The sequence below is a fragment of the Juglans microcarpa x Juglans regia genome, chromosome 1D, assembly GCF_004785595.1.
Source record: "Juglans microcarpa x Juglans regia isolate MS1-56 chromosome 1D, Jm3101_v1.0, whole genome shotgun sequence".
NCBI lineage: Eukaryota > Viridiplantae > Streptophyta > Magnoliopsida > Fagales > Juglandaceae > Juglans > Juglans microcarpa x Juglans regia.
Window position 1 is genome coordinate 49039745 of NC_054594.1, and position 17330 is coordinate 49057074.

The 17330-nt window shown below is 35.9% G+C and overlaps 3 protein-coding genes across 3 annotated transcripts; all 3 read right to left on the reverse strand.

Annotated features, from left to right (window-relative positions):
- Positions 1 to 926: 926 nt before the first annotated feature.
- LOC121241213 (alcohol acyltransferase 9) lies at positions 927 to 2485 on the reverse strand. Its single transcript, XM_041138901.1, has one exon. The coding sequence runs from the start codon at positions 2459 to 2461 to the stop codon at positions 1010 to 1012; it is 1452 nt and encodes a 483-aa protein (XP_040994835.1). The 5' UTR covers positions 2462 to 2485; the 3' UTR covers positions 927 to 1009.
- An 8306-nt stretch (positions 2486 to 10791) lies between these two features.
- LOC121248526 lies at positions 10792 to 11585 on the reverse strand. The gene is made up of 2 exons (XM_041147014.1): positions 11533 to 11585; positions 10792 to 11425 (listed from the first exon to the last, which is right to left on the reverse strand). Exons 1-2 carry the CDS (start codon positions 11583 to 11585, stop codon positions 10792 to 10794), a joined length of 687 nt encoding a protein of 228 aa, XP_041002948.1.
- LOC121248712 (myb family transcription factor MOF1) lies at positions 11556 to 12512 on the reverse strand. Its single transcript, XM_041147260.1, has 4 exons — positions 12138 to 12512; positions 11914 to 11990; positions 11768 to 11796; positions 11556 to 11656 (listed from the first exon to the last, which is right to left on the reverse strand). The coding sequence occupies exons 1-4, from the start codon at positions 12403 to 12405 to the stop codon at positions 11596 to 11598; spliced, it is 435 nt and encodes a 144-aa protein (XP_041003194.1). The 5' UTR covers positions 12406 to 12512; the 3' UTR covers positions 11556 to 11595.
- Between the last annotated feature and the right edge of the window lie 4818 nt (positions 12513 to 17330).

The following is a 17330-nucleotide window of genomic DNA, read 5'->3' on the forward strand; positions in this document are numbered from 1 at the left end:
GAGAGGCCACCCGCAGGGATATGCACGATGGCAATTAGGTGGTTCAAACCATATTGTAAACTGGATCTAAGCTTTGGACATTGTGCATTCGGTCCAGTATTATGAGCTAGCTGTGAAACTGAAAATGAAGCCCGAACGGCCTTTCTTAGAGAGGATAAGCCCATACAAATGTGCAAACCTTTTAGCTAGATGCATGTTCGTGGTGTCTTCCGACAGATGAGCCCAACCTAAAAGCGAGTGTCTGGGCCATCTGCCCCCCGACCTTAGGCATATCGCTGCCTGTTCAACCGATCTTTTTACTTGCTTAACATGTTGCACTGCTCACACAGGTCCAAATTTTGTGGGTGTAAGTAAAGGCATTTAGTGGTTTTCTTGCGAAGTAATAGCTTTAAAATTGGAGCAGATGGAGAATATTAAGACGTCAGAAAGAGAAGGACAGAAGGGGAGAGATACATGCTATGCCAATTCAGTTTTCAATGATGTCATAGGGCTTGAATTGAAAACAGAAAAGCAAGATACGGAATGGATTTTATTGACCATAGTTGATGATTAAGTAGAGCATTTTTCCAATAACCCATAATTTTTGAGTCTTGGAGCGTACGAATTGATCATGTTGTTCGCTGCTTGATTTCTAGGCAATAATCTATTATCTGACAATGCTTTTGGGCATCAATTAAAAAAACTGGAGATGCTCTTGAACATTGTACTTGGACAGAGGCAGGTTTAATCATAAGAACATGTTGTTGGAGGACAATAACAAAGTAAGTAATATATCAAATTAATTAACAAGCTGCAATAGGGTTCTTCGCAACACTGAAAGGTCGGCCAAAAGGCGCAAATTTAGGATGACCACCACGTTCTTCGAAATGGAGAGAAAAAGTTCATGGAAATATGGAATGGAACTGCTACTTCCTTGGACCAGACTACGGAATCGATTTTATATTCATTTATTAATAAAAGTCAAACTAATCACAGAAGTCAATTGCTAGAAAAAACAATCCAGTGCTCCTCAAGCGTATGGACTCCTAACCAAATAATTGTACTTGTCAACGGCACTTGTGGGGATTGCCACCATCACCTTCACAGCGTCCTTCTGATCAAGAACTGGCAAAAACAGGCAGTACCTATCACAGCAAATGGGTCCAACATGATGTGGGACTCCCATGCCAAAGTCAACCTTCTCTAACCCTAGCCTTGACCATTGTGAAACAATGAGTACACCCACTGAGTCAGGACTCGCTGCAGACTCACTCACAGACGCCGCGACCCTTCTTACGTACTCCGTGTTTACTCTTTCTTTCGCGCTTTTAACCAGAGCGGAGGCATTGCCTAAGCCCTTTTCAACCAGATCTTTAACGCTCGCTTCCGCGCAACCGAGTACAAAAGCATTGCCGTAGTATCCACTGGGTATACCCGGCTTCACTCGCTCACGAACGTTAACACTGAAGAGGATTTTCAAAACTTGATTTGAAGGTAAGTTTAGTGATCTAGCCCAGCTCCGCCAAATATGTGCAGAAAGAACCTCGAATGACGTGTAAGATAACTCGGTGGGTAGACTCGCACAAGTAGCTAAGTTCTTGAGCTCGTTGAGATACCGTTCATTGAACGTGGTTGAAGTAGGGGCGAGCCTTTCGTTCGAGAAGCGAGTCAGGAACCCACAAAGGTCAGGAACTCGGGTGAACTCGAGATGGGTCACCGATATATCATGTGGAGACCTTACAGGCAGTGGGTCCAAGAGGTGGCGCTGCCAGACGGGCATAGGTTTTAATTCGGCAAGTCCGCGTTTCTGAGAAGCCAACTCTGCGAACGAGTTGAGGAACTCAGCGCTACCGATTCCATCACAGAGACAATGGTTGATTCCGACGCCCACCGTCGCTGCTCCGTCCTTCAGCCACGTCAGCTGGACAACGAGAGGTGGGGCCCCTTTGAGAACGTCAGCCACGTGGAGGGACAGTAGCTTCCTCCATTGGTTGACAGACTTTGGAGCTCTTTCAAAGTCGCTAATTGTGTATCTATCAGATATGGCCTCAATGAATAACGCACCTTGAGCTCTACAAACCACCTCAAGGCTCGAACCATCGGGCTTAGCTCTGACTCTTCCGGCTAACGGGTAGTATGGCACCAAGGCTTGTGCTAGAGCAGCCTTGAGACGAGAAGTGGCCAGATGTACATCATGTTCCAAACCGGGGCGAGCCGGCCTGTACACCAAGAGATACTCGATGGTGAAGCGAAGGAAGAGCTGGGAATCAATAGCTGAGAGAGTGAGGACACGAGCTGGAGTTGGCTCACAGGGGATGACCACGACGGCCTCCTTGACATATACAGAGCTTCCCATTTTGTGCTTTTGGTTTGAGGTGCGGAGCTTTTGCGGCCTTTGTTTGGAGCCTTTGGAGTCTTGAACGAAGTGGGCTATTGATTTGTGTGTGTGGATGGTTTTGGGATTCCTTATTAAGGCGCACATTTTTTTTTTATCAGAAAGGAAAAAAAAAAAAGAGACAAAACAAAATGGGGAGTCATACAAGCAACCATTATTCTAACCCCATGTGGATCTTTTCTCTGTCCAACTGTGAAAGATTTGTGCCAAGATTCTCCGGGCATTGCTTTATGGAAAAAATGAATATCAAAACAAAATTTCAACAGCTTGGCAATGCTTTCTGTTTGTCCGGCGGAGTGACAGATCATCTCTCTCTCTCTAGCTACAAAGAGTATATATATTTGCGTTACTCATATGTATTATGTACGTCATGTCAAATTATCAAAGAAATTATAATGTGCAGCATCCCCTACCAAATTGTAAATTTTATCATGTTGAATTTTGTGGAAGGCCAGAAATAATATGAACCCGCACTTAATTTGTACGTACGTGTCTAATTCATCCATTCATGTCTGCAGTATCTTTTGCGAAAATGGTGATAAATTATATCTTATACACATGAGCTAGTTGATAATTGTGTGGAGCAAGATGGTGAAACCTTCGGTGATCAGGGGTGATCTAGCTATAGCCTATAGCTAGCTAGAAACTTGCATGATCGCAATTAATTTTGGGATTTTCTTGGGGACATTTGGTGGACCCAGATGCTGCAGTCGTACTGGTTACGTTGTTGATTTGGAACGCTATATGAGGAAGGTTCATATAGCTTCTTCATGTTTAGATTAAATACAATGTGAAAATGAGCAAGCTGGTTGTCAACCCGTCATTCTAATATATATTTATTGATCTTTCTAATAATTGAAACTATTTAAATAATAAAAATAAATTATGATTTCAATTAAATTGGTTTCTACTCGAATATTATTACTGTTTTGCTCATGTCGTTAATTCGAATTATTGTTGGTTTAAACAAACACGAGATGCCGAAAACTTGTAGTTTGCAATTAGCTACTAATTAATTGCTTTGTCATATTCACAACGTATATCTTTTGGGGGTATTGCTAAACGTCTCCACGATTGATTGAAGAGATCAGGATTGGGGTATTGCTAGAGGGCCCTTGTATAATGGGCAGTACTCATGATCACGTACTCTTTCATAGAAATCTCTCGCAGTTTCATGACCAACGACTTTAATGGCCAGTACTCTAGCTAGCATGATGCATGCAGCCGGCAGCATGCCCTCATAATAAGCAACCCTATTGAATTGTTAGCATCCAATATAATTAGAGAAATAATCTAATTATAAAAGAATTATACAAAAGTAATTTTAAAAATTAACGTGGTAATTTAACGTTGTTCGTTAGTTTGTAAAAATTATTTTTTTATAAAATTGATCTAATGAATCACGTGACTTGAAAACTTCTAAACTTCACAAGGAGGGAAGAAAGAGATGTGATATATATAAAGGAAGGAGGGGCAGAGGATAAAAGAGAAATGACCAAATGACTTGGGGACTTCCAAACTTCAACTTCTCCTTAAACTTCTTCAACATTGCAACATGAACTCCAAAGAGAAGATCTCCATCATAAAATAGATTTCTAATATATATTGTACAACGAGGATAAGAGACCATGAAAGCTTGTAAAACAATCAAATTATAGTAGATTTTTTCCTTCCCAAACCACACGTAAACATAGGCATTATGTCGATTTACGTAAATCTGAATATCTTTATTTCTTTATTTTTCTTACATTTATTTCTTATTTACTGTCATGGATGTACGCACAGACACTATACAACGGCACTAGACTATCGCCGAAGGCTCCACGCTACACCAATTGAGGCCATAATCGTCGCAACGGGTCGAGAATGACTCTTTGTTTTCTTTTGACTGTTGTAGGATATTTAGCATTAACAACGTTGTTTTGACCAATTATTCCCGAAGATTAGGGCTACTCTGCCGTCCAGAGTAGCCCGCTTATTTTGACTGCTAGTCGCTTTTGTAACTTTTTATTTTTTATTTTTCTATTCATATTTTTTTAATCTATTTAAATATTTTTTTAAAAATAAAAAATACATTAATGCATTTAAAATTACTTACTTAATTACTAAGTAAAAATAAAAATAAAAAATTTTTCCGACCAATTAAGTATAACGGTATGACTTAAGAGGTAAAGTAGTTTTTTTCATTCCCGAATGACTATCATGGAGATGAGTAGGATTATACTGTACTTAATATCTTGGGAGGCGCATCAACTAGCAGTGGTTGCTGAGTCAAACTTGTTTCTGTCGGGTCGGTGGACCCCATTGTATCGAATTAACGGAGATCAAAAGATCGCATTAAAGCAATGCTCCCTACCACAAAGGTCCTTTGCCATTTGCTTAATTTCCACTGTCGGTGATTCGGTATTCTAAGCTTCTGTCTAATAACCGCGCGTTGGGTTTCAACAATTTCAACGTATCCGATCATTTCACCGACGTACTGCAAAAATGTTATTAAATTACATATAATTTTATTATTGATTTGTTAACCTAGGAGTCCCCAAGAACATGCAATTTTAGTATTGCGTGGGTACTCACGACACCTTCGATAATTCTCGTTTGGTTGAGAGAACGTATTAATAATTTGGTGCTAGCTACATATAGAATGTCATGAGTCGACTCTAATTGGTTATAAGATCATCTTCATGTATATGGCCCTTCCCAGTTTTAAATCTTTTTTTTTTTTTGTCGTTTTTTTAATCAAATGCATGCATTAGCTTATAACAAGCCGGACGTGTAAAAAAAGTTTTATTTCGTTATTCTGGGAAAAGTGAACTAATTGAAAGTCGATCGGAAGCAGCTTAGATCTTAGGCTAAATGAATCTACGTACGTATGTTTTTGCATGTACCATTGTACGTTGCTTAGTCGGTTTTTGAGGAACGTATTGTTTTGATGGCTTGTGGCGTGAGTAAATAAAAGCGGTACTATCCTAGTAGTAGTACTTTATGTATTTCGGCGTAGGGCTTTATGCAGGGGAGTCTCCACTATTGCCAACCCTTAAAAGGAAGGCACCCGTCGGGCGGGCCAATTCCACAAGCTAGCTTCTCTTTTATTAAATCCTCCCGAAGATATGGACTACATCATGTTACAAAAAGGTTTAGTGAAATTATTTTATGATTATTCGGTCCACTTATGTGATGGGACTGCATTTTGTGCGGAATATGCATCAATTTTCTTCTCTTCCCTTTGCCATGCATCTTTATACCTTAACGGACTTTAGAGATCATGGTAATTGGAAGGGCACGAATTGAATGCCACCATTCTAGATCTATGTGTGCATGCATACGTACAATTTTAAAACCCATATAAAGTTAAAAAAGTTTCAGAATAAAAACTAATATGGGAAATAATATTAAGCTAGCTATATAGCGTGAGTACGTGATTGATATATATAATATTATTTAGGATCAAATCCATAAATCTCAAGTTATGGGTTCAGTCGTCGCATGGCATCCAATATATGCAAAGATCCCTTAGAGCATTCTCAATAGCTTATGTATAATACAAAAAATGTAAATTATTTGAAGAATTCTTTATAAAATGAGTTCCATCTGATTATGTAAAAGAACATGTAAAATACAAATCATTACAGTAATCCACTATATGTAGTGGATACTGTTCATCCTTCACACAATTTTTTTTTTAATTATAAATACTTCATTTACTCCCTCATTTCCTTTTATTTTTACATTTCAATACAAATTCTTTTTTATTGTTCATCATTTAAAACTCCTATATTTTATTTTTTTCTAAAAAATATCTTAGAAATATTATTTATCCAATTTTTTCATATTTTGATTTTATTTTTTTATTTTTATTTGGTTAATATATTTTTATTTTGTGTGTATAGGCCGACTGAATTCTATTACATTGTATATAATAATATGTTGCAAATATAAAAAATACATATATGGATATTACAAATTTATTGGTAGAAAGAAAATGTTTAAAAAGAATAAAAAATATTATTTAAATGATATGAAGGAAAAAAAAAAAAATGAACTGATATATGATATATTGTAAGTAAAAATCAGTATATAAAATAGAAAAAATAAAATTTAGTGATGTATTTTAAAAGATAAGATAAATGAATTCAGTTTCTAGCTATTAATAGGTTACAATTTCAGTTCATCATTTGCACCCAAAATATAAAGAAAAATGATAAACACATAACTTTTCACAATATTTTATATAATAATATTTTAAAATAAAAATTATTTTTGTAAACTAACTTATAAAAGTAATATTATTTTACCAAAATATTCTTATTTTATAGTATATATTATAAAATATATTGTGAAATGTGTTTAGTAGATATCTTTACTCAATTATAGAAAGGTAAAAATAGAGAAAATGCGAACGTAAAGACTGTGCACATCAGCATGAAAAATATTAGATTATCTGTTTTTATCGCGTCTTTGTAAATCCGTAAAGGAAAATGCTATGTTTGCCGTTGGAGCTCCCGTTGGGAATTTTTTTTTTAAATTTTTTTTTTATTTACTTGATGATTAAATCAGTATTTTTTAATAATATTATAAATTTTTTTTTTTAATAAATATTTAAAAAATTATATAAAAATAATAATAAAAATACATAATACATTAGCGGGAGCGCGCAGCGGTGGGCGTAGACCCATCCGTAAAACTGTTGAGTAGATGGGTGTTTAAGATTTATGTAGGCATCTATACGCAAGACAACGACTATGACAACCAGAGATGCTCTCGTCAAATCCTGACCTACCGCTGCCCTATTATAGAGCTCCCAAAGTATTCGGCAGCACACACGAGAAGCTAGCTTCTTTTGGAGGATAAAAAAAAAATGAGATCGGGATATTTACAAATACACTTGTTAGTTTTTAATAAACTAACTTTCTTCGGAGCAGGTTGGAAAAAAAAAATAAAAAAAAAAATAAAAAGGAACAGTATTGCCTACGTGGGACTGATTTTGTAATTAATTTTTGGGGGAGGGGGAGGGGGGCACATGTCTTAAAAAGTAAGAAAGATGGAACAAGAGGATAAAAATAAGAAAAAAAAAAAAAAAGAGATAAAACAAGTTAGGGATACGATGAGATAAGAACACGGACCATGTCAAAGTCTTGCTTTTGGCTTTGATATGCATGCAAGCTTACGCATCTTTTGCTCATTCCCTCTTTCATCCGACTCCTTTTGACAAGCTGGGTTCTGATTGAACTCATCACGTCTTTTCACATAGGAAAAATATCAGACAGGATATGTGCATTTACAAAGACTGAGATTTTGAGTATCTTATGATGAGAATTTTTGTGGAGTCTGATCCGGAATATTATCTGATCAACTTGCCGGTTAGAGTGGGCACAGTAATATTTCTCATATGTATATAGTGCTGATGATGTAGGACAGAAGATAGATCGTGTCAGAGACATGACCTTTTTTATCACATAAAGTTGATAAACTGGCAAAATCTCGCCGGACACTGTCACGTCAGTCCTAAGAATAAAATATATATTTTTATAAAATAGTAAGAAAATAAGAGTACAATCATTCCCTGGGCATTGGCTAATTTTGGAGGGATTGGTTGAATTTGGTCACCACGGGAAGGGGTTAATTGGCGAGAGCCATGCAGCCCTATTGGAAGTTACCAAACCAAAGCCACTCTTATTGATCAGCAGTCGTATACGAAGACCGTACGAGTGTGAATCGATCTACCCTTTGGTTGAAGTCCAATATACAGATAAGAAAAAAGAAAGCTGGAAATCTTTTAATTAAATGAGCTGCTGGTACAAAACTACATGTCCTCGAATGTTGTTTATAAGGATTGAAGGTATTCTGAACTTTCTAGTCCATGAATGGGTCCAGAAAAGTACGTCAGGCCCGATGGGCATATATACATACCGGCACGGTCCAATATATAGAGCCCATCAGCAGAAAGAACCCACGCATTAATTGCTTGACCAATTACAAATCCCGCAATCCCCTCTCCATTCACACCACTCACGGCCAGTCACCACTACCAGTACCGCAGGATTCCACTTGCTCAACAAGCTCGATCGCATCGCGTGGGACAATTGCTTCAACGCCTTCAAAACCTTCAAGTTCATCATTAACAACATATATGATCATCTAGATACCTTTTTATATATATTATATGCGTATGTAGAAATTAGAATTGAACCAATTATTGCAATTAGGTTAATTTTGTAGTATCTCTAAATGGAAAAAGTATTTGCAACTGATCAAGGGAACCGCAGGAGCATTGCGTCCCACGTGGCCAAATTAAGGTTCAGGAATGGTTCATGCATTTGCCCTCTTTTCGTTTGCTCCTTCAGTTTCAAGACAAAGAAAACCTTTTTGCACCTGCTCCTTCAGATCAGGATCTTGAGGTTTGATTGCAAGCTGTTAATGGAATCGGCTTGCAATGAAAAGTGTTGGTAAAGTTTTTCATCCATTTTTTGTCAGAATATATCATCTTGACTGCTGGACAATGAACAACGACAATACCACAGTTGCTACTTCTTTTTCTTTTCCAACCTCAAGATCTTAGTCTCTGTCTTCCCTGTCTTTTTTTCCCACCGGACCCATTTTCAGACTCAACCTTTGGATCATTGGTCTGCCAATTTTTGTTACGGGTATTCTTTTTTTGTTCTTAGTTTTGCTTGTTCTTATTCTTATTTTCCTTTTTTTTGTCCTGCATAAAATTCATTCTTTTCCCGCATGAAAGACCCAATAAATTAATCAAAGATCCAACTACTCTCTTTAACAACCATACCTCCATCAGTACTAATGGTGTCTTTAACAACGACACGATCTCTGCATCTGTATCTTTGTTTTTGCTATTTAACATGAATTTTACCCTCCGTATGTGTTTTCTTCTTCTTCTTCTTCTTCTTCTTTTTTAGTTTTTATTTTTTATTTTTTTTAATGGGCTGACGTGGCATGACGATTCTCCCACAGTTTCGCAGCTCAGTTGCCTCTAGTAGAACTGCTCTAAATGATCAGTTAATTAGGGGCGGGATGCTGATATTTTTCTAAATACAAGATTAGGCAAGTAAGCGATTTAATTATGATCTGAATTATCAAAAGAAAATTTTCAAGTACATCCTCGATCGATCGTTTGGCTGGATATATAGTGCATGCATGTCCTTTATTTCGAATCCATGGAGAAAATGCTTGGGGCTTGGCAGTTATTGCGTATTGCAGATAATTAACTTGATCCATCAAAGATTTAAAAAAAAAAAAAAATACAATATACTAATAGTACCCGATCACGGCCTCCAGCTTTTTAACACAAAGTAATGGAGAAAATTCCAGTTTATTTTCAATTGTTTTTCTTTATCGAAGATTTCAAAAATAAATCATGTTTTGCATCATCAACAATATTTGATTGACCATGGTCGTTCCTAAAGGACATGAAATCGGTAGATTAATTTCTATATATCATGATCAAAAGAGTGTGCGCAACAAGTAATTATATATGCATGGGGCCGGGCAGTATCTAGAGTTTGGATCATACCCTATATATTACCGCACGTTCCAAAACATGATAAAAGAAATTATTGATTCTGGTTTGACATTTCACTCCGACTACTAGCTAGTCATGTCATGTGTTAAGTACCAATTGCGCGCATATATATATAATCTGAGAGATCATTTTGGGTTATAAGTACTTCATCTTGTAACCATGCACCTCTATCCAGGCCAATATAAAACAATCTATTAAAGATAAAGCTATATCGGCCACTTGCATTGAACGGTGTGTACGTGCGTAGTTTAATCAAGCAAACTCAACTTTTCATCATTTGATCTATTTATATAAAATGCAGAGAGAAGACTCGCAACTCACATAATTGCAATGATGAGAGATGAATTACTCGTCAAAGCTATAAATTATTAGAACCATTAAAATCTGTTTAAGTTTATTTGGAATGTTGGAAATGACACTAATTACCACTCGTACGTATTTTCTAAACTCAAAAAGTTGAAACCAAATAATCGTACACTTAATTTTATACGAGTATTAATTAGCTTCATATCTTTTTTCCATCTTTGATTGTTTAGTGTTGTGGGGTTTGCCACTAATATAGCAAGAGCTAGCTTCCATGACAATATAGGAGCTGCCAGCTTCTTTTACCTCGAACAAAATAAATCTTTACCCCATGCATGTGCATGTATATTTAAAAATGCTAAAATCCTCGATGTTCACCAATTGAAGATTACTAGCTAGCCATATATATATATATATATATATATATATATATCAACGTATCATGCGTAGTACAAGCAATGGAAACAACAAAAGAGGAACGAGTGATGACCATTACCTTGTATGCTGGTTCATGAGAATGATATAATACATTTGCTATGGGACAAGTACCTCAAGATCTCACTCAGAATTGTCTCATTCATAAAGTCAGATCCAGAGTACTCGTCCCCCTCGAATGAAGTTTCCTACGACCAGTATCTCCATCCTTCAACCTGCCAAACTGCTTTGAGGGTGGTGATGAAGACAGTGAAAGAGAAAAACTACTAGCAACCTCATCGCCATCCAAAGTACTCGTGTTTTCAAATTCATCGTTGCTTGGTGCTGCCTTAAGAGCCAAATTCAAATCTAGGCCGAAGTTTGAATCCAAAGCCTTCCTTTTCCAGCTGTTTTGCGCTTCTTGAAAATTTCTCCGGTCTTCATGGCCGGGAAGTTCAGCATTGTGCAAGTAATTGGCTTGGTATGTACCTCTCTCTTGAAATTGAATTATGAGGTTTGATTCCACCGAGGTTTGCTTTAGTCGGGTTTGCCTTGTTCCCTGTAATGGCTGGAACTCGTCCAGAGATTGATGCCTTGTCCACCAAGTAGCTTTTCCATTGAAAGAAGAATCGCGTACCTGTAAATTACACTCTTCCGAATTGTACTTATCGTTGCTTCCAATTATTGATCTGCGAGTGTCGACCGAATCATAGAGTTCAACATTACTAGCGCGACCAAGAGTCCATTTCCAGTACTGTGTCTGATTGTCATGCCGTCTCAAGGAAGCATCACCATATCTTGAGTGAAAGACACAGCTGCTTATGATCTTATTGTTTTCGTAATATATAGAAAAAAACCCTAAATTTCGCACTCGAAAGTTAGTTAAGGATTCGCAAGATCATACCTTAAATTGCCAGAAGAAATTAAAGGGCTTTGACTATTGAAACTTTGTAACATGGGAAGTCGGCTAACGTTGTAGATATGGTGATCTCCGCTTTCCATCATGAAAAGCCCTTGCTCTGTCGCAGCTGACCACCCGTTAAACCGGGGAAAGGAATAAAGACACCCAAAAAAAAAACCAAAAAAAAAAAAAAAAAGCCCTAAATTTTGCACCAATCGAAGATTCCGAAAAAGCTAACCTCGATTGCTGGAGTCCATCTTCTTGCTCCTATACATCTTACAAAACAAATTAAAACATTAAGTGTTTAAAAAAAATCTTGAATTTGTGAAATTCATCAGTTTACGAAGTTTCCAAATTAAGGGTATTTTTTTGTTATTGAAGTACCTGTAGATGGCTCTTCACATGAGCGATGCTAAGACCCTTGGTTTTCATTAATTGAAGTACCAACTTTGGTGTTGCTTCTGCACCATTGAGATTCCCAATATATTTTGGAACATACGTACATAGTTTTTAGCTATAATCATCAGTACTACTCACTAGTATTATTTATGGCATATGCACGCTTCATTGATTAATTAAATAGAGACAATATTTAAATTAATGCTTACTCTCTGAACCTCCTAGAGTTTCAACTGCGTGAACGAAGCAAAGATGGAGATCAGGAGTCCACCGGAGTCTCGGCATCTTAGAACGTACGTATTGTCTTACAGATCCAGAAGCTTCCTTCTTTTCACTCTCGACTGTGCTATTGTTCGAGTTTCCACCGTTCTTCAGCTTGCCAGTTTCATTAACAGTATCCTCAGCCTCTTCCTCATCATCACTGTTCTTGTTCGAAGAAAATGTTTTGCAAAATTCAGTATCCTCACTTCCGTTCATTAGAATATTGCAGTTGAGCGCTCGCAGAAATAGGTACCCAACTAGTTGGAAATGGAAACTCTTCCCTTTGACATTTGGGGAAGCAAAGGTACCTTTTCTCTCTCTCTCTCTTCTTAATTAAAACCTTTTTATTCGTGTGTATAACATAAGTTGCATAAGTATGATGCAACACGTACGTGGATGCCTTTATGTATATACATACATCAATATAATAATATTAATTCCTCTCCCACCACCAGCTTTCTCCCAAAAAGATAAATTAGTCCGTATATGGAGGTTATAAATTAGAAGGAAAATGCTAGCTTGTCTAGTAATTTTGTCTCCTTGTTTTGACCAATTTAATTAATTAATTTTGTCTTCTTAAAAAATATTTAGAAAATATTTGAAAAAAATATATAGAATTTGTATTAGAGAAGCACACCCAGCACACACTGAGCAAGCCTAGTAGCTAGCTAGCGGGATCCTATAAAGAAAACAAGGTACGTATCTTCTACGTACTAATGATGCAATATTTGTAATCTAACGGAAATTAAATATTACATATAATATGTATCGGAAAATGACGGCATAATATTCTTGATTGCCTAATTGATAATTAGGTGGTCGATCCGTACGTAATCTATAAATTCTTAATTTAATTCCGTTATTTATAATCTCACTTATCCCATAAATATTAAGAGAAATGATAATATATATTATAGTAGCGCACAAGCGCCGTACAATCATTTTAAAAAAGTGAATAAATATGATATACATATAAAAAAATTAATTTTTTAATTATAGACCCTATTATTTTTCAAAACAATTCTACGACACTTGTGTATTATATTACAGTATGTAACATTATTCATGTTGCATGAGTTATATAAATACAACAACTTAGTAATAAGAATATAATCTAGAAAAAGGATGGGTTTGTCCAGTGCTAGCTGCAGGTGACATGTGAATGGAACAATACACAATGCCATGCATCGGATACAGACACGAGAGAGAGAGAGGGTATTTTTTTTTTTTTTTAGAAATTAAAAAAATAACTACTTCATTTCAAATCTCACATGAAATCCAGTGGGAGAGGTACTTTTAGTTAGGGTTTTCTGACTTTGGAGATCGGAGAGATCAGTACCAAGCCAAAAGCATGTGTTAAAGCCGAAGGATAATCGGTCACCAAATAGCTAGCTAGGGATTGGCTCTACCAAAAGATAGGATAATACTTATTCTAAAGATAAAAGCCGATTGATTTTTTTATTTTTTATTTTAGTTTTACTTAATGATTAAAGAAATTTTTTCCCCAAAGATATGCTGCCTGTCACTCACCAACTAATTATTTTATATGCCGCATTGCCAGTACTGTTTTTCCATCGAGAATCACAGATTAATTGTCCGTAGTACTGTTCTAGAGACTCTCTCCCACACTTGTTATTTTATTTAATTATTATAATTTTTAAAATCATATTTTAATAAAATATTATTAAAATAAAAATAAAAATAATATTTTAATAATATTTTATTTATTTTTTAATTTTTATTTCATCTCAACTCACTATCCAAATCTCCATCAGTCTACCTCTGAACCTCACCATATATACATACGATACAAAACAAAAAAACACTATCGAGATTCGTTTGGATAGTGAGATGAGATGAATTGAATAAAATATTATTATTTTAAAATTTAAAAAAATTGAATTGTTTATTATATTTTATATAGAAATTTGAGAAAATCGTAATGATGAGATGGTTGAGAGTGTTTCTACATCCAAACGGGACCTAAATTGATTAGTTTATATATGCATGGGAGTCATAATTAAGTATATATACTAATGATACGCATACAAAATATTTCACAATATATGTTAAAAAATAAAGATATTTTAGTAAAATGATGTTAATTTTATAAAATACTTTATAAAAATATCTCTCATTTTAAAATATTATTGTGTAAAGTGTTATAAAAAGGGATATGTATTTATATTTTTCATTCTTAATTAACCGAGAGTTTAGACACGGTGTCTGAAATATGCCATTATAAGTTATTCCAGGGAAATAAAATTTCAAAATGATTATTAAATGAGTAGATGTAATTCCCAACGCAATCTAAAAGAAAAATAAGGCACGAATAGGTCTTACTTAAGGGATATGCAGGCTCGTCATAGACAGTAGTGCTCGTTTTATAGATAAAAAACTTAAGGTAGAATATTATTGAATTATTCTCCTTGGTTTTGATCTAACTAATCTATTCGTTTTTCTTTTTGTTTTGATCTGACTCATCAATCCAACTTTGACACTTTTTAATTATGATGTATTTTTTTTTTATATAAATTTTTTCAAAGATTTTTTCTTTCTTTTTTCTTTTTATTTGGAAAGAAACCATGCAAATATTTGCGTGGTTTCACTTGGTGTAGATCATGCTGCTTACGGCTTGATCTGGGAGCTTTCATTTGCATCTTAAACTATTATATATACGGTATGAGGACCAAATGTAGGATGGACCAGTACAACTAGCATGCATGTTTAATTAGAAATTTAGAAAATTATTGTCTCCTGAGCATCTGAGATTAAAAAGACACTGACAAAGGCATCAATCCACGGGAATCAGTATAATAATTAAGCATGCTATCACGTCTCCCAGTTGGTTGAAATGTCATGGTCCATGAAAAATAAAACGCATACTCGGCCTTAAAAAAAAATACAGCTAGTTTTAGTTTTTTCCGAGTGTCAAAGCCAAAAATAAAGTTGGTTTACTACAGGTAAATTCAAGGAAGCTAATTTAAGTATATTAGAATTAAGTACTTCCGGATTGTTTTTATTTAGTGCTCCAAAACGAGAGAGAATTAGATCGAAGATCATTCAGTACTACAACTTCATGAGCGTCAGTGGCGGCAGCTAGCTGACATGCATGCCAATTGGTGAATTCACATTAATCTCATCCCTAAATTAGGCGCAAGAATGATCAGAAAGGTATCAGAAATTCAGTCAGCGAAGCACTTGTAATACGTACCTTTCTCTCATCATCACCATATATAGCCCTATATAACGTCCAAGCATGCATGCAAGTCCTTATATCCCAAGCATAATAATATTATAGATCCACTGCAAAAGTTTCATTATTGCTTTAAGCCCCATGGCATCACGTGTATTATTATCAACCTTTGTGGTCTCTATCAAGCCGTTCTAAACATATATAGCATCATGAATCCCGTAGTCTACACGACAGTTGACATTTGACGGATTTTAGTAAATATTTTTGCCGGCCTGCATGCATGAATCTTAATTAATATTCCACCCACATCCGTGTACTTCAGATGCAGTTATAGACTCCACGGCAACCTTGTTCGTGCGCCATGATGCATAACCACTAAAGGTAGGTTAATTAACTAAAAAGGCTCCAGCCCACAATGCATATATCACGAGCATCTTGAGAGTAATCACAGCCGTCCAAGAAATGCTATGTTTGGAAAGGTCTTCGTTGATAGATAGTATACTGTATACCCCTGGAAAGGCTTGTGGAGAAAACAAATTAATGCTTATATCCCAAGGAGAAACATGCATACAGACAATATATACTCCATAAAGTTCTATATGTATATATATAATAATAATAATCGCAAAATCTGTATCCTTTGACCGCAATAACTTATTTCTTCAATCGGTATTACCCTGTCTCAGAATGGCCAAAACCAGTATGAACGGTTGAATAAAGCACCGAAAACCCTAATTTCTAAATAGTTTCCGTTCTCCCTCTCATTTATATTTAAGATAACAAGATGGCATAAGTCCCAATAAAAATGCTAGATAACTAGAGCGTTGATGCGATTGATAGTTGTCAAAATCGAAGTATTTGTGGTTCCACGCGCGAGGAAAACAATGCGTGGAAGGAAGCATTTTTTAACGATGGCAAAGCTTGCTTTGCCTGTGAAGACTACTAAAATACAGGCTGGTGTGAAAGATTCGGCCTCAAGCTCCCAAGATTTCAAAATTCCAACTTCAGAGGTCAACTCCCAACAGTACCTGTCTTATCTTCTGTACGTGTTCTTATCTTATTTTTTATGTGCATGAGAACTCGTGAGCCTATTAATGCGGATCTACATCCATTGATAACGAGGATGTCTGTCTTTATCACACGTGTACCCCTAACTATATATTACTACTTCATCATTTATGCATGCGACCATGATATATATGATGGCATGGCATGCTTTGACGGCATCATGCATTTCTGTTGCTCACCCTCCACCGATTGATTTGCGGGCAGAATTATTAATTATAAGCGAAATATATGGTTTGGATGAATTACAAGAGTCACAACTACTGCCATAAATTTTCAAATATGACGTACCAAAGAAAAGATCACGAGTTGTCTGATACAATACTCGCGCGTTTTGGGACCAACCAAATTTCCGCAAATAACAACTATCAACATGACCCATGCAATAATTGAGTCGATCGAGGTGGATAGGTTATATAAATTTCCTCTCAGAAAATATATGGTTAAGTGCGTACTTATAAATTCATGTGCGTAAAGGGTATTTGCCCGTGCGTTTGATAAATATTATTTTAAATTACTATATATAGATCATGGAGTAGTAGTATTCATTGATCAATTCAGCATAAATTACATACGAATTTGCATGCATCTGATTACATAACGCAAAGCTGAATGCTGGGTGGTCTCGCTAGCTCCAAGCCTCTTCAATTTTCAAGCAATTTGTGTGCCCCGCAATAGTAACGTACGTGTTACCTGTCCCATCCATATATATCGATCGCCTCCATTTAAGAACGGGTCGAATTACACGAAGTTTCTGTTGCTGGCCTATTAAACAAAGACCATGGCCAGTTCTCAGAACACACGACCGGTGGGGACACCAGACTTTGCGTAACTTGTGGTTGAATCATGAATTGAATGACGGTACCATAAGGACAAGAAC